The sequence below is a fragment of the Panthera onca genome, chromosome A3 (genome assembly GCF_046562875.1).
Source record: "Panthera onca isolate mPanOnc1 chromosome A3, mPanOnc1 haplotype 2, whole genome shotgun sequence".
Lineage (NCBI taxonomy): Eukaryota > Metazoa > Chordata > Mammalia > Carnivora > Felidae > Panthera > Panthera onca.
Window position 1 is genome coordinate 77,225,533 of NC_138341.1, and position 17,823 is coordinate 77,243,355.

Here is a 17,823-nt window from a genome sequence, read left to right on the forward strand (position 1 = left end):
GTTAAGCATAAGACTGGCTCAGGTCATGGTCTTGTGGTTCGTGGATTCGAGCCCTGTTGTCGGTCTCTGTGCTGACAGCTCAGACCCTGGAGCCCACTTTGGATTCTGTGTGTCCCTCTCTCTCTATGCTTCCTCCACTCTCTCTCTCTCTCTCTCTCTCTCAAAAAGTGAACAATAATAATAATAATTAATAAATAAAGTTAAAAAAAATAAAGAAAAGAAATGCAAACTCTCAGCTTCTTCCCCAGAGTTCCTGAATCAGACTTTTGGGGATGAGGCGCAGGCGGCAGTCTGTGGGTTAGCAAGCCCTCCAGGTGATTCTGATGCTCACTCCAGTTTGAGAAACTGTGCTCTAGGTCATCTCTTTGGGTCTTGGTGCACAATGAAGTAGTTAGGAGAAAGTATCTAAATGAATGTCATTTGATAACTCGTAGCTTGTGGTTCTGACCTGACTCCTCCTCGGCTGACACACTAACTCAGCGAACCTATTCTTGGTCTCTCTTTGTCTCTCAACCTCCCCTGGAGCATTTGCCATTTCCACCTCCAGTCAGGCACCTCTGGGCAGCCTTCAGGACCCATCTTAAATGTTTCCTCGTGAAAGTTTTTATTTTGTCTCCCCCCCACCCCCGTAGAAAGCAAGTGCCCATCACATTCGTTCTGGTCCTTCATTGACTCATGTACTCTTTTTGCAACCTTGGGCAAGTAACTTAACCTCTCTGTTTCATCATCTGTAAAATGGGAATAATAATAGCACCTACTTCTTCAAATGAGTTAATACTTGTGGAATTAGAATAGTACTCAAGTGTCAATTCTAAAAGTAATTATTATTCCTAGCATTAAATAATGGGTATATAACATTCTATAGTGCATGCCACATAAATGTAGCTTTTCTTGCTAACAATTGTAGAGCTCTAAGCATTTTGCAATTTTTGTAGTTGTCTTTATCTTCCCATTAGTTATAAAGCTTTTTAATAGCAAGTAATTTTTCTTTCTCAATTCTGAATCTCTCTCTCCCAAAGTACGTAGTAAATGCTTATGCTCAGTAAATGCTTATGGAATTGTACTGAACCGCACTGGCAACGTAGGCCAAGAAGTCCCAAAGGAGACCTTCCTAAGCCTGTCCCCCATCTTCCATTTCTTTAGGGCAGTGCCTTCAGTCCTTGGGTTCTTGATGATGTCATCCTTTGTCAAGGCCCTAGAGGAAGCAAGTGGGGCTGGGTGCCTGGCTCTTGAGTCTAGTGAATGATGCACTCTGCTTGGAGTATCTCCCTTTCAGATAACAGGTTCGTCTGAAAATTGTCCAGAATGGCCTAGACAGTTCTTCCTGTTTCTTATTATGTTCTAAAGAGCAGATCTCTGAGCCATGTTTCTGACTCCTTGCCAACAAATGAAATTCCTTTTTAAGGCAGTGTTATCCTGAGGCAGCAGTGGGTGGGAAGAGTGAGGAAGTGGCACCTGAAGACCACATGGTGTGGTCTCATCACTAAATTGTAGTGGGATAGGTTTTTAGGCACTGAATAGAGATGGTGGGGCACCTGGGTGGTTCAATTGGTTGAGCATCCAACTTCAGCTCAGATCATGATCTCACGGTTTGTGGGTTCGAGCCCTGCATTGGGCTCTGTGCTGACAACTCAGAGCCTGGAGCCTGCTTCAGATTCTGTGTCTCCCTCTCTCTCTGCCCCTCCCCTGCTCGTGGCTTGTGCGCTAAGCTCGTGCGCTCTCTCTCTCTCTCTCTCAAAAATGAATAAGCATTGAAAAATTAAAAAAAAAAAAGAAGAAAATAGAGATAGTGATACAGAGGTTGAGGATCCCAACTGTCTGGGGCTTCCCTGCTGCTTTGTAAAGATGGCTGCCCTCCCACTTGAACTTGGACTTCTGCAGACTCTGAGTTAAGAGCAAAGGTGTGTCTGCAACCACAGGCAGCAGTTGGCGGTGGTGTTTTCCGTGGGGCACAGTCATATGGGAGCCTGAGCCCCCACTTTGCCTTTTGGGGCAAACTTCTTTTTGCAGCAATTTGATGTGTAACATGAATATTCTGTATTCTTAATCCCTGGATTATCGCAAGCCTGTAAGGTTTTGCAATTTCAAGTAAGTTTTTTCTGTTATCATAATCTTTTATATTTCTATTATGTTTATGATAGTTTTCTAGAAGTCAGTAGTGTTGACTGAGTTATGAGATACCTAAATTCAGCAAGGCCTTTGATGAAGTCTGTCCTGATGTTCTTGTAGGTAAAATCCCACGCACAGTTAGGTAAATGGTAAAGTTAGGAGGATTTATAAGTGGCTAGTTAATGAATTGGGGAGAGTTTAGAGTAGGTAGGGGACGGGGCTAGGAGCTGCCTGTAACACTCACTGATACCCTCTGCCCTCCACACCGGCCCAGTCCACAGTTTCACTAATTCTTTGCGGCCATTTATGGCATGCTTGTCAAACTGAGGTTTACATAACTTCTGTTGGATGATGAATGTGTTGTGTGAAGCATCTGGGTTCTGGGAGGTACCCAAGACTCCTCCCCCATTCAGTGCCCAGTGCTGCCAATTTGATTCCCTCACTGCTTCTCAAATCCATCTTCCCCTAGCCCTTCCTTCCTCACTTTAGGCCCTCATCCCTTCTCTCCTAGATTACTGCCTGACCTTGTCACTTGAAGTAACGCCCCAGTGGCATTCCCTTGCCTCCAGAAGAATGTCCAGGCTCCTTCATGTGGCCCAGGAGGTTCTGCAGGTCCTGGCCACAGTACTTCTCTAGCACCATCTCGAATTCTGTGCTGTAGTGATAGCAGACTGTGGTTCCCCACGTGGTCCATTCTGGTTCATGTTTTTGAACCTTTGCTCTGCTTTGGTGGCTCCAACACATTCTCCCCTCCCTTCCCCTTAAAGACTCATTATCATTTACACCACTGTATTGGAATCACCTAGTCATTCATTTCTCACTCTCAAACTGAACTATAATCTCCTTATGGGCAGTGTTCTTATTTTACTTAGCACCCAGTGCATAGTAAGCAGGCAATAAGTGTTTTTTGATCAGAAGTGAGAGTACAAAGAGATCTTGGCACTCTAAAAGGCAGGCCATAAAACTTAACAGGGAGATAAAATTTAACAGGGATTCTACTTGGGTTTAAAACAAACAAACAAAGAAAACAAGTCCTGATCTAAGTACTGAGTACAAGGTGGGAGAAAGATGACTCACCACCCTCAGTAGACCATGTAAAAAAAGAAAGGCTGTGGTTTCAGTTGACTTTAAGATCCACATGAGTCAACAAGTGTGATGTGCCTCCAGTAACCTAGTGTCAGAACAGGGAAAGCCATCGTCCTGTGGGTCATATCATGTGAGAAAATCATGTTCCATTCTACGGGGCCAGACCTCAAGAGGGGTGAAGCATGACCGAAGGAGGGCAGCTAGAATAGCGAGAGAAGGCAAGCCCCACCGTGTGGGGAGTAGCTAAAGGAAGCAAGGGTGTTTTGTGCAGAGAAGACTGGGGCTGTAATGCCTGAAGGGCTCATTGGGAACCACAAAATGCAAAATTAGGCCAGTGAGTAGGAACTCCCAAAAGAACTTGGTGACACTTTGATCTGCTAACAATGGAATAGCCTGTCTTGTGAGCTCCGAGTCACTGTAGAGGTCCATCAGGAGCCTCCAAGGAAAGGTGCTGGAGAGGGAACTGAGCCCCTAAAGGAAGTTTGGACTAGCTGGCCTTTTATCCTGCTCAACTCTGAGGCCTAGTGACTCAAGAGGTTCCTGAGTCCATACCTATTGAATGTTGGGGAGGGGTGCCAGGACCACATCTTCTGATAGCAACATTGTGAATTACCTAAACAGAAATTGCTTCTGGGCAAATGTAGTAAGTTCAGACTTCTGAGCCTACGTGGGCTAGTCACTTATTACATCATTCATGTGAAATCTGTTCAAGAAAGGCATCTGGTAGTGCCACCCCCATGTACCCAGAGCTTTGCAGTGTCCACTGTCCTTTTGTGGAACTTTGAATAAAGTGATAACCTCTTTCCCTTTGCTTTTTTGCTCTTTCAGCTCTGGAGCATCTTGGCTTCTGGGGAGACATCAGAAGGATCATCTCAAGATCAGAGCTGATAACAGGATTCCCCTATACCTTCACAGTGCCAGGCCTGCCCCAGTACCTCCAGAGCCTCACCAAACTAGCCGTCGCTGCAGTGTGGGCAGTGGAGGCCCAGGCTGGAGAGCAGGCAAGGGACATTCCCATATCCTTCTCTCAGCTGTTGGAGTCTTCTTTCCCTGAAGTGCGCCTGCTGACATTAGAAGCCCTGTTGGAAAGGTTTTCAACAGCAGCCTCTGGATTAGGAGAGAAGGGACTGCCACCCTTGCTGTGGAATATGAGAGGGACATTCTTGATGTTGGCCATGAAGGAAAATCACCCAGAATGCTTCTGCAAGGTAAAGTCTCTGTTGTATTCACCATCCCCTCCGCTCCCCACGTTCTTTGGCAAGCTCACCGTAACAAGACTGTGTAGGCACGATTGGGTTTGGCTTCTCCCGCAGCCGCAGGAAGGAGATGCAGTGTCTAGTGGGCAAGAACTCTTCGTATAGTACTTGTCATGGCTTCATGACAGTGGTAATGATGATGGCAATAAGCCAAGATAGAGAATGGGAGTGAGCCACTCTGTGCTCTAAGAAAGACAGCATTGAAAATTGGCTGTAGAATGTGGCAAAGGGTGGTCTTTATTGACATGGCTTTATTCACGGCCACCGAGAAAGCATCATCAAAGGGGAAAGGGCACTGATTAGGAATTGGAGCATCTAGACTCTGATCCCAGGTCACTAAGGTCCCTTGGGTATGTCACTACTCCACCCTGTCTTGGTCTCCCAAAAGTATTAAGGGAGAAATAAGTCAGTGGACCTATTTGAAAGATAGATTCCTATTAACGGTACAAGTGATGATTATTGGGCTTCTGAAGACTTTCTCCTGAGCTTTTTTCCCCCCATGGATCTGACACACACAGATACTGAAAATTCTTCATCGCATGGACCCCAGTGAGTGGCTTCCTGAGACGGAGCATTGTATCCATTTAACCCCAAAGGAGTTCCTGATCTGGACGATGGATATTGCTTCCAATGAAAGGTTTGCGCCTGATACCCCTGTGCAACCTCGGCATCACACGTGGTCCCAGCAGTCAGTTATATAATGAACTTGCGCACAGTCCTGGCCTAAAGGCTCAGGTCCTGTGTTTCTTTCTAAAACTCTACCTAGGAGCATGTTCTAAGCTCAAGTCATAGGATGATGTTAGAGTTTCACATTAATAATCAAAAGGTAATTACTTCTGGAGGCATTTGTATGGTGATGAGCTGAGCATTTCTAGCATTCACAGTGGCATCGATTACAGACTGATGCAAAAACCCATCTGTATATAAAGTAGGTTTGGTTTTATTTTGTGTGTGTTTTGGCTTTTTCTAGGTCTGAAATTCAAAGTGTGGCTCTGAGACTTGCCTCCAAAGTGATTGCCCACTGCATGCAGACGTGTGAGGAGGTAAGGCTGATTCTGCCTCTGGCCTAGGACCTAGGTTTTTGTGCTCACATTTGCGGGGAAGGTGTCAATTAAAGTGAGATGTCTCAGCAAGCAGAACCACTGCTGTATGCACATGTGGCCTCTACCAAATGTTATTCAGGTGGATTTTTCACTTTGGGTATAACTCGTGAAGAATTTTCCACCATTGGCATGTCTTTTCTCTTGTTCTGGGCACGTTTGATTAGAGTCCCTGAGGATAACACAGCCTTCTCCCATGGAACACACACACACACACACACACACACACACACACACACTCACACACACACATGCTCAAACCCTTTTTTTTCCCCCTATTTTTCTAGCTAGACTCTTTATTTTAAAAAATGAGTGAGCAAGTCACTAGGATTGCATCCTGGCCAACCGAGCATGACAATACATTGCTAAGGCTTAAATATTCCCCCAAAACATGGCCTAGCTGGCTTTGTATAGAGGGCCAGATGTGCCTCATCTGTCTCCCATGTCCTTTGGGGGAGAGGCAGAACCAAAGTAACTGAAACAACTTCCTGGGAAGATGCCTTAAGACAAATACATGTGTACTTAGGGGTGTACAAGAAAGCTACCACCGTCAGAGAATTATTATTTTTTTTAATGTTTACTTTTGAGAGAGAGAGAGAGAGAGAGAGAGAGAGAGAGAGAGAGAATGCATGCAGGGGAGGGGCAGAGAGAAAGAGAATCCCAAGCAGCTTCCACACTGTCAGCACAGAGCCTGACACGGAGCTCTCACGAACCGTGAGATCATGACCTGAGCTGAAATCAAGAGTCAGATGCTTAACTGACTGAGCCACCCAGGGCACCCCTCCATCAGAGAATTATTATAAGTAGAAGGCAGTAGATACTGTAGTAAAAGTACCTGAAGCTCCTGGTTACACATGACCACACCGTGATAGTGGCAGCACAGTTTCACAGGTTCCAGTCCCTTACAGGAGCACTGCCAGAGGTACTTGGAGATCAGAAGATGAACAAGGATGGAGGGACAGTGGCATGAGTGAGAAGGAGGGTTAGATTGTGATATTAAATGCCCTGTTAGAGAGGAGGCTGGAGGATTTCAGAGGAGGAAGGGAGTGTAGGGATGCTAAAGAGAAGACTTCACAGAGGAGGTCACTGAGTTCAGAAGGAACAGAGGGTGAGAGCTAAGTGTGCCAGGAGGCTAAAGCTGGCTGGTCACTAGGAGAAAAGAGCCAAAAAAAGTTAGTGGTGTGTGTTGGGGGCTTGAGTGGGAGAGGTTTGTAGGAAGGGAGAGGATTTACTGGAAAAAAACAAAGCTACATCCCCGAGGGGAATAAAAAACAAGTTCTAAGAAAGTAGTCACAGGGCAGCCTATCACATCTGCCAGAAGACAGTGTTCTCATCTACAGCTGCTTTTAACCAGTTGTCATGTGCATCTCAAAGGCACTTTGTGGTACTTGAATGAAACGATATTTGATGAAAATTGGGAGTTTTCCAGGGAGAGAAAAATTAACAAAACCATAGAGAAACACATAAAAGAAGTTCCCAGGAAGACCTGAGTTTCTTTGTACATTGGGAGCCGGCCTGTTCCTCAAGGTCTAAGTTGCTCATTGGTTTAGTTCCACAGAGCCCCATAGATGGTTATTTTGAACATTTAAATTGATAGGGGAAATAAAGTACATTTGGAACAATAATCCCCTTTGTAGAATAAGTAGAAAACCAGGGTTTAAAAGATAGAAATAATCCAAATGTCCATCAACTGATGAATGGGTACACAAAATGTGGTATGTCCATTCAATGGAATATTATTCAGTCATAAAAAGTAATGAAGTGCTGATACATCTGTAGCACAGATGAACCTTGAAAACATGCTAAATGAAAGAAGCCAGTCACAAAAGATCACATATTGTATTGGTCAGTTTATATGGAATGTCCAGAATAAACAAATCCATAGAGACAGAAAGTAGATTAGTGGTTTAGGGCTGGGTCATTGGGGAGCTGACAGGATGGAGGATGGTGTGGGATTTCTCTTTTTGGTGATGTTCTGAAATTTACTGTGGCAAATGGGTTGTATAAACCAGTGAATATACTAAAAACTCAATTATATACTTTAAATAGGTAAATTATATGGTGAATTGTATCTCAATAAAGAAAGCTATTAGTATTTAAAAAAAAATAGAGCTTTGTTTAAACAACAGTGTTAGTGAGGAAGCTGCTGTAAGTGTTGTAGCAGAAACTCACAAATACCATGGCTTAAACTAGATCACAGCAGTCAAAGCAGTTATGGTGGCTGGACTGCATTGGGCCGCCAGGCCCTTGTTGCTTTTTCTGCTGTTCTCAACATGACTTCCGTCTCATGGTCCCAGACGGTTGCTTCAACTTCCACCATCTTGTCCTTGTTCAGCTAGCAGGAAAGAGAAACCTAGGAAGGGAAGGTCATAGCTGTTTCCTAAGGCATGACTAAAAGTGTACCGTTAGTCAGAACTTAATCACATATTACTCCCAAGTGCAGGGGCGTCTGGGAAATGTAGTCTTCAGCTGGGTACCCACATGCCCAGCCAAAAATCTGAGGTTCTGTTACTAAAGACAGGAGCATCTCATTCCTGGGGACAACTGCTGCCAAATACACTGATGTTCTGATACCCTGATACACATCAAATACACTGATGTTCTGATACCCTGATTTGCATCAGAAAGACTCCAGAAACTTGTTCGCTAGTTCTACTGACTCAGTATTACTGAAAGAAAGTCAGATTTTCTCCCCTGGGCTTGTTTATTTCTCCCTAGTTGGGTTGGAAAAGCAACTAAAATACCATTTTCCCCCTGCAATAAGAGCTAATTTGCAGATCCAATGGGGTGTATGTAGCTCGTCCCTAACACCATGTCAGCCCCTGACCACATCTGCTGAACTGCCATATGCTTTGTGCTTTCAGACCAGGGACTCCATGGTCCCCACACTGAAGCAGTGGGTTCGGTTGGTCGCCTCATCCTGTGGAGAACACCTTCCCACAGAGTCCAGGCTGGCCGCTGCCGAAGCCCTCACCAGCACTACACCATTCTTGCTCACCAGCCCGGATCCCGTTCTTGGTAAGTGTCCTGGGCACAGGGAGGCCCATTGTGCCAAATGTGCTAAAAGTGTGAATAGATACTCCAGGGTTAAGAAGAAGGGAACGTGAAAATTCACCCATGTGCACCATACCTTCGTCTCTTTCAAATGCCACCCCTGCCCCTGCCCCTACCAACCCTTGCCAGTTCCTCATTTTTCACCAACAGCCTCTTTCAATCTTGCCCTCAAAGCCATTCTCCTTAATGCTTCCAAAAGCCTCTGCGGTCTTTCTGAAATACAGATCTGATCGTTTCACTCCACTGCTTAAAGCCTTTGAGTGGGTTCCCATTGCCTTCAGCATAAAATCTAAACACCCTTTCACATGGCTTGGTGCCCTGCCCAGCCCTCCCTGCTCATCGGCCACCACTCCCAAACATAGGCTGCGTGCATCATCGGTAGGGAACAGTTCTTTAAACAGACTGCTGCTTAAATGACTTCTGTTTGTCTTTCAAGACTCACCCTAACCGTCACCTCTTCCAGGAAGCCTGATGCAGTGATCTTGGTGAGAAAGGAATGGGTCAGGGTGAAGCCGGGGCATTAAAGAAGAAGAAAGGACAGGCTCAAAAGGCATTTGGGAAGCAAATCAATAGGACTTGGTGTTGAGGTTAATGTGAAAAGCAGATTCAAAGAATAAGAATAAGCCATGGTCCCTGCATGCAGAGAGCTCTCAGTGGAGTTGTGGAGAAAGGATTTACAGACTCAAGGAAAGAATTGTTCTTTTAGACGGTGAGACTCAAATTTTCGGTGTTAGCACAGTTCAGACCATTGAAATGTCTCATGTGTCTGGATATCTCTGGGAAACAAAGTTGTCTTTGATATCTTTTTAATTCTTTCCTCTAAATGACTTCCACATATTTTTCTTACACCCAAAGGAGAGCTGGAAGGGGCCTTCAGTGATTGGGATTTAATCATCAGACCCAGAGGAATAAGAGCAAAGCTTTACCAAAAACTTTGGTGAATCCTCTCCAGTGGGGATAGCAATTGTAGCATTTTCTGGGTAACTTTGGCCACTGTAACCCTAGCTCGGATGAGGCAAAATGTGTGTGAAATAACTTGGAATTCTGAGCGAAATTGAGTACTGGTTAAGAGCCATTGGTTCATCATCAGTTCCTGGAGCTGGTTATAGCATTATAGGCAGTAAGGAAGGAGGTCAGTGGTGGCTGAGGGCCTGTAAGAGCATGAAAAATAGGTACAGAACTGAAAGACAAAGGACATAAAAGTGCATGGGGACCAGTCAAGGACAGAACAAAGTCATTTAAGGAAAAAGAAAAATCAAAATGGACTAAAAAGGGAAGACTGAAGATCTCTGAGAGTATAAATGACCACGTTAAAGAGGAAAATATTAAGAAAGGAAAATATTAAACCTGAGAGAACAATTAGAGTGCATAGATTCTGAAAGACTGTGTAAAATTTAAAGCCAGATTTATAACAGAAAAGAGAGAACAAAACCCCAGAGGGAACGTTGGTGTTCTTGGTTTGACTAAAGCACTAGTGACTCTGATATCAAGTTCTCCGTGGGCAGATGAGGTCCTTAGACCGAAGGAGAGTTCAACAGGATAGGCCCCCATTGAAAGGCTAGGGATGATGAGTATGGTCTCCTGTGGCCCTCCCATTGTGACTCTGCCCAAGCCTGGGCCCACCCCCTATACACCATATATCCTTTCTGTGAGGCCCTGTCCACCTCTCACCTCCCTCATCAAAGCTGCCTAGGGCACACCAGTCCACTGTGATCTTTCTCTGCTGTGAGGCACAGCCATACATTTCCATCTGTGATTTCTTTTTAATTTTTTTCATTTTTATTTATTTTTGAGGGGGAGAGAGACAGGTGTGAGTGGGGGACAGGCAGAGAGAGAGGGAGACACAGAATCAGACACAGGCTCCAGGCTCCGAGCTGTCAGCACAGAGCCCGACGTGGGGCTCGAACTCACAAGCTGTGAGATCATGACCTGAAGTCAGATGTTCAACCGACTGAGCCACCCAGGGGCTCAGGGGCATATACTGTCTTTCCCTACCCCGTTGTCTGCAGCAGCACCTAGCACGGGGACCAGCTAGAGTTCCTGCCCAGGGGCAGTGGTGGTCAGATAGTGGGCTCCACGTAGAGGTGGCACAGGCTGGTGTCTTTATCTTTATCGTGCGTGGTTCTCTGCCCTTTTCAAAAGTTCTTGCTCCCCAAAGTATAATCTTGATTGAAACTTTGCTTTCAGAATTTATAAGCTCAAGCAGTCACTCAAATCAACACTGGGCTAGTTTCCCTAAAGCACTCTTTATGCATAAAGTTTCATTCCTGAGAATCGTGAGTCATTGTGGACAGCTGGGCCCGGGGCCTTAGTCAGCCGGGCCGCACCTTGTGGGGAGCCTTGCCTGGGGCTGGTTGCCTCCAGAAGCCTTCCCCTCAAAAAACAGACCTTTCCAAACCTTTCCCCTTAGGGCCCTCTCTCTTCCAGTGTTTATCTGACTGCCAAGTCTTCCGTTCTTGCACTATCCAGGAAGAAAGGAATGGCTGTTGCTCATTAAATACTGTCCTCTTCCACCCTAGATTTGAAGCAGTATTGGTACCTTCTTGTAAATTGAACCCTAAGTCATTTGAATTCCTTTTGGTCTTCTTAGAACTGCAGGATACACTTGCTCTCTGGAGATGTGTCCTCACCCTCCTGCAGAGTGAGGAGCAGGCCGTCAGAGATGCTGCCACGGAGACTGTGGCAACCGCCATGTCACAAGAAAACACCTGCCAGTCAACAGGTACCTCGTTCTTACCCTTTTTTGCAGTGCCTTATTGCTCTTAGACAGAAGTTGGCACACTTTTTCTATAAATAGCCAGAGAGTGAATATTTTAGGCTTCGTTGGCCATTTGGTTTCTGTCTCGACTTCGCTGTTCTAGTGGGAAAGCAGCCCTGAACAATAGGTAAACATGGGGTGTGACTGTGTTCCAATAAAACCTTATTTACAAAAATAGGTGGCTGCCCAGATTTGATCTGTTAGCCGTAGTTTGCTGACCCCTGCTCTAGGACATCATAGACAAAAATTGTCTTCGAAGATAGAAATCTAATAAACAGTGCCTTTTGCTAGTTACGTGGTCATCCTTTTTAAATAAGGCCAAGTCTTGATTATCTGTGTGGTTGCATAACCCAGGAATCGTAGATCCATCATTTTGTCCTTCTGTGAGTTTTTACATGTGGCAGAAACAGCTGAGTGTGAGTCAAGTTAACTTGGAGCAGAAGCAAGGTCACACCTCTGGACGAGTGGCCCTCTGGGAGGGTGACCGCTCTGGTGGACTTGGGCTCCCTGCACTTGGGGTGTCAGGAAAGATCTCTGGGTCAGCCATCCCAAGGAGAAGCAAGAACACCATTTGGAGGCAAGAGGTCACAGGCTGAGCAAAGAAGTTTACCTCAATAGACAGCAGAATGGGAGGGGGAATAGCCATGCAGGGTCTGTGACCAATTCAGGGTTTGTGACCAACTCAGGGTTCCTCGTCCCAGTGGCTGACGATCTTGGAAGCTTCCCTTGGAGTATGTGAACATCCTCCTACCAGAGTCCTGTGTTGTAATGGCATATATGGGAGAAGCTGACTTTTTAATCATCTCTTGGTGCTGCTCCAGAGCAGGTTTGGTCAGGACCGGCTTCGCCTCTCAGTGGGAAGACGTGCAGTTTGGTGCGCGGTAGTGATGCGCAAGCGGCCGTCTCCCCACCCGCTTCCCACCCCGTCAGAGTTCTTGGATGTGTAATTCTGCCGTTAGTGATTCATTCCGCTTTCCAGTTGTGTGTTTTCCTTAGAAGGACACACAGAGCACCCAGCAATTGCTCCGTAAATATTTGGTGGAATATAACACTCACTAGATTTCTCTAAGACCCTCTCCACCAAAAACAGGGTAGGTTATTGCATATTGAAATTCATTAGTTGACTTAGTCCCTCCTCATCTTTATAGTTATTGCCCGACTACTTTTATTTCTCTCTGAATTTCTTCAAGTTCACCTGTAGTAAAAGAGTATTACCGTGTTCCCCCCCCTTCTAGTTTGAAGTTTTCCTCAAGAAATTCAAATTAATAATTATATATTGAGTGCCTTTCACATGGAAAAATCCATGTATAAAAAAGCCTCTGAGAGAATAATAAATGTAAAAGGCTACCTGTCTATTTTTGTATTCCTCACCGTGACCTATAAAAAGAGGATCTGAGGTGTGAAAAAGACAAGCAGTCTGTAACAGTTAAATGTAGTATATTACCATGGGGCGCCTGGGTGGCTCAGTTGGTTAAGCATCTGACTTCGGCTCAGGTCATGATATCGTGGTTCACAAGTTCAAGCCCCGCATCAGGCTCTGTGCTGACAGCTCAGAGCCTGGAGCCTTCTTTGGATTCTGTGTCTTCCTCTCTCTCTGCCCCTCCCCCCCTCATACTCGGTCTCTCTCTCTCTCTCTCTCTCTCTCTCTCTCTCTCAAAAATAAATTAAAAAAACACTTTAAAAAAATAATAAAAATAAATAAATAAATAAATGTAGTATGTTACCCTGGACCAGATCCGGTACTAGAGGGGTGAAAAGCAGTACAGGAAGTTTCTAGAACAACTGATAATGTTGAAATACTGTCTGTAGATTAAGATCAATGTTAAATTTCCTGAATTTGACAACCGTACTGTGGTTTTGTAAGAGAATATTTTTGTTCTTAGGAAATATATAACTGAAATGTTTAGGGGTAAAAGAACACAGTGCCTGCTAGTACTCTCAAATGGTTCAGAAAAAAAACTGTGTGTGCGTATAAATAGTAGACACGGATGTGGAGTTGCCATACCTGCATCTTTTCTGTATGTTTGAAATTATTTCAAAATAAAAATGTCTTTTAAAAATCCAATTCCACAACTTGAAAACACCCAACACAGCATATATCGCTAGACCATCCGACTGGCTTATCAGCAGTCCACTGTGTCATGACTCCCCCGCTGTGACTCCTTTCCCCTGAATTATATAAAAACATCCTGCCCACCCCTTCCCTTTTTTACTCATTTTTAGTGAATTTTTGCTTCCAGAAAATCAGACCCAAGCCAGGTTCTTCAAAGGTCCCAGCAACATATAATGTCACCATGTGGGGACATTTGCTCTCAGCACTTCCCCATGTAGTCTTTATTCAGCCTGGTAGCAATGCGTAGAACCTCCATAATACAGCTTTGATTTTCTCGAGCAAAAAATATACATCTATTTCTGCTTGGGACTGAAAAGTAGCCAAAGCCTGAGGATCACCCTGATTTTTCGCTTAAGTCGGAAGTTCAGCCAGCTGATTCGTGAGAACAGTATTGTCTTGTTTTGACATCTCTCAAGGATATCAAGCAGCTGATGGGAACCTTTCACATTCCTTCAGCAGCAGGGATTTTGTAGAATACACCACTAATGGTTTGCTCTGTGGTGTTCAAAGTTAATTGTCACTCCTGAATCGTGAATAGCTTGCAAATACATGTCATTCATCTTGTCCTCAAGTCAATGGTTTAATGAATGCCACAGTACAGTGTTATTACTAAATCACGGTAGTATTTAATGTCTTCGATGAGGAAGCTAAATATTGTTAAAAATAATAAGAATTCTCACTTTTCCTCTTAAGAATAAAATAAAACACAAGGACTCCCTGCCTCAGATCCCATCCTACAATGAGGGCTGGATGTGGACAGAGAACTTTGCGAATACACTGTGTAGTAGCATGCCAGGGGCACAGGGACATGCAAGGTGCATATTGATTGTGCGGTCTAGGGATTGTGCGGCCTCAGGTCCCTGAGAGTGGGGCTGGCCCAAAAGACAGGATAAATGGGACACACCTGGGAGCATTTCAACAAAGAAGAAGCCAGAGCCAGAACTTGGAGTCAGGGGGACCTTGGGAGCTGACTGGGGAGCAGAGTGGCCTCGTGTGGCCAGGGGAGTGGAGTGGGGGATGAAGCAGGAAGACAGGGCATGCACAGTTGGGGTGACTGTGAACACCAAGTTAAGGACCTCCTTCTGTCAGTGACGGGAGGCTGGAAAGGGCTTTAAACGGGAGCAGCGCTGTCAGCAGCGTGTATCTGAGGAGCTGTTTCCGGCAGCAGTATGCGAGATGGCTCTGGCTGGCGTGAGGGAGGGAGACCCCTGGCAGGGAGACCAGCTGGGAGTGGGTGGCGAGGGTCCTCACGAGCCGCTGTCCCTGGGGACTGGATAGGAGAACATGGCAGGTAGACTCACCGGTTTGCAGACTGCTGCTGGTGCTAGTGGGAGGTGGGAGAGAAGGGAAAGCAGAGAGGACTTCTAGGCCTCAAACCTGTGAGCCTCTGGCTCTGAGCTGCAGCCTCCCAGGAAATGAAACTACCAGGAATTGGGAAGGGCCCATAGAGGCCACAAGGCACTGTGATCCAGGACAGAATAGTCTTTCAGCGCCGGGGAGAGGGGTGACAGAAATTGCGAGGGCAAAAGCGGGCCTTTATCTGCTATAGGAACAGAACGAACTGTCTGGCTCTGTCCTGCCCTGTGCAGCACACTGCATAGTTATCCTGGGAACCCTGGCACTCCTTAGCAGGGCAGGGGCTGGAAAATACAGAAGAAGACGCAAGCATTAAATCAGTGGTTTCACACTGCATCCCTAGCATGTCGCTTTGCACACGTCTGGCTTCAGGTGTAGATTTGTGGAATCATTAGTTGATGATTCTGAGACGCCTGGAGAAAATAACCTCGTGCCTAAATAGTCCTCGGGAAGGTGTGTGTGTGTATTGTTCACATTTACGCCTGCTGACCTCCTGCACGTGCTTCATCCCACACGGCCACCTGGAAGATGAGACTCACAGCCCATCAACTCTCCGAGCACCCCGGGGGCTCTCTCAGCTTCACCAGCTCTACCTCAGGAAGCCCCAGCAGCACGACCCTCTCCACCTCCCTACTCTAGATCAACCACAGAGCACCCCGAGAGGGACAGCAGAGATGGTGTTTCTAGGACTCAGCAGTAGGGGATTGAAATTTGCAACCAGGACAAGAAAGGGTATGGGCAGGGCTCCAGGTGAGGCTCCACCTTCTTTCCCTGCACTGACCTCACTTCCAGCCTTGAGTGGCTGTGGAAAGAGCTGTAGTTTTCAGAGTAGGAATCACCCAAGGCCATCAGCTCTGTGGCTCCTGCTTTCCTGGGCCCCCCACTCTCACCTGAGCAGCTCACTCCCATCCGTTCTGTGCACATCAGCATATCATGTTGGATTCCATTCGAACAAGGGCTTCCACTGGGTAGGGGTGAGGGACCAACCTGGACAGTATTTACATTTAACTCACTAAATGTGTGTGATTCTCCAGTTAGGCAGAGTTCTGGGTAAAAGCAGCAGGGGAGGAATTGAAAGAGCTCCAGACCTCATACCTATCGTCAGTGTTTAGGTTCAAGAAGGATGACTTCTTGGGAGAAACTTCTCCTGTAAAAAATGGAAAGGACTTTTAAGAAAGACAAACAGGCATGCACACACAGGGAGGGAGAAAGGAAGGGAGAGAGAAGCAAGCCACCTGCTCAAGCATAGCTAACTGGTAGTTCTTCTCCTTGGAGTCTTGATGCCCTGAGTAATTCTGATCCTGCTCTCCCACCAGGTCTCTTACCCACAAAAATCATGTAAAACTTCTGCTCCTCCTGCCAAATAGAAATCTTTTGCAGTGACACATTCAGTCCCACCTATAACACCCCAGCTTCCCAGGATCTCCCCTTCTTCAAACCCCTGCTCTATTTGGTTACTGAATCACCCCACATTGCCATTCATTTGTCTGCTCTCCAATCACTTTCTCTTTCGTGTGCTTTTTTTTTTTTTAAGCTTTATCTTCCTAACTTGCCCGTGAGTTAGAGACTGTCTCCTATTAGGTACACTGTGGGTGCTCAGTTTGTATTGATGGACTTCTCTTTGACCACAGTAGGCCACCTAACAGTCAGTAACTGGTCAGTCCCCAGTTCCTAAGGAGACTGGAGCGCCCTCTGAGCTAAGCAAGTGCTCCAGAACAGGCAGCCTGACGCTCTGTGTGGGAATCCGCTCCAGCAACAACTGGAACAGCTGTCCTGAGTGACCACTGTCTGGGTCTTGCAGGCTAACAGTTTGCAGCCCTTGTAGTGCTCAGTTCTTCCTCACTCCTACCTCTCAGGTCTGGGTCTCCTGACTGTGGGGCCAGGGAACCAGCCCAGGGCTGCAGGGACCGCAGCCCCCAGTTACCCAGGAGACATGGCAGGAAGTCCGGGCTTGGCCTGAGGACCCCTGGAGACTCCAGAATAACAAAGGAGCTTAGCAGGGAGGCAAAAGGGCAGAACAGGAGCAGAAGGTAGAAAAATTGAGACCTAGAGGTTGGAGGAGGGGGCCGTAGGCAGGTGGCTTTGTGGGCAAAATTGGAACAGTCAGCTAGACTAGGGCAAGGTGAAGAAGAAAAGACCCGATGCCTGCCCAATTTCCCCAAAACTGTGTTCCTCCCCCAACACCCACGCCCCACCCCCTCACACACGTGCGTACATGCACAGTTGCCACCCACACAGAGCCCGACAGCATGACAGCACTAACACATCTCATAGGCTCCAACCCTTGAGAAAGCACGTTGGGAGGCCAGGTCACTGTGACATTACACAGCGGCCCCGCAGTGACACCCGGTCAGCAAAGCCCCAGGGCTGTGGGCCTGAGTCATGGGCAGCTCCACCCCCGGAACCTCTAGGACTGTCCGCCAAGGCCTCCTGCCCACCCAGCTATGAGCCTGGGCAGGAGGGGGGGGGGGGGCGGGTAGGGGGAGGCCCCCTGCTGTTTTCAGTTCCCTGGTGGTCCTGGGAGAAGAGCCCTCACAGTATGGCCCACCTCCTCCCTCTGCCTCCCTGTAGCTTCTTCCCTAAGTTGCTCACGTACACTGTCCACAGTGTCTCTTCTGTGCTGGGGTGCCAGAGCCGGCCCCAGGCTCAGAATTAGAGGGCTTTCTGCTCCCTGAGTGTAACCTGATTTGTCTATACCAAGTACATTCTTCTAGAGAAGAATGACCCAAATCAGATAACCACTGCACCAGAATGAACCTTCACACGTGTCTCCAGGCCTGGCCTGCCTCTGTCATTTCTTTTTGCCTGTTTTTTAAATTCTGAATTGTTTTCTCAGTCCCCCTTTCATGCCTGCCTAGATGGTCCGCAGGTTTTTTTCTCTTACTGTTTTAAGTATGAAGCAAAAAATGGTGACATCAGGCATATTCATTCAAGAAATAGTTACAAAGTGCCTGCCCCTCAGACTTGTTTCATTTGCTGGTCCAAGCCACC

The 17,823-nt window shown here is 46.5% G+C and overlaps 1 protein-coding gene across 6 annotated transcripts in view; it reads left to right on the plus strand.

The window, feature by feature from the left end:
* Window positions 1-17,823, plus strand: part of THADA (THADA armadillo repeat containing) — a 325,993-nt gene that overhangs the window by 265,192 nt on the left and 42,978 nt on the right. For 5 of the 6 annotated variants that reach the window (XM_078444418.2, XM_078444419.2, XM_078444420.2 and 2 more), the window contains 5 exons: window positions 4,024-4,403; window positions 4,970-5,088; window positions 5,422-5,494; window positions 8,416-8,569; window positions 11,196-11,327. In XM_078444418.2, the coding sequence (XP_078300544.1) occupies window positions 4,024-4,403; window positions 4,970-5,088; window positions 5,422-5,494; window positions 8,416-8,569; window positions 11,196-11,327 (858 nt within the window). Of the gene's footprint in view, window positions 1-4,023; window positions 4,404-4,969; window positions 5,089-5,421; window positions 5,495-8,415; window positions 8,570-11,195; window positions 11,328-12,049; window positions 12,998-17,823 lie in introns of those variants that run through there. The other variant, XM_078444423.2, reaches the window with a different exon arrangement.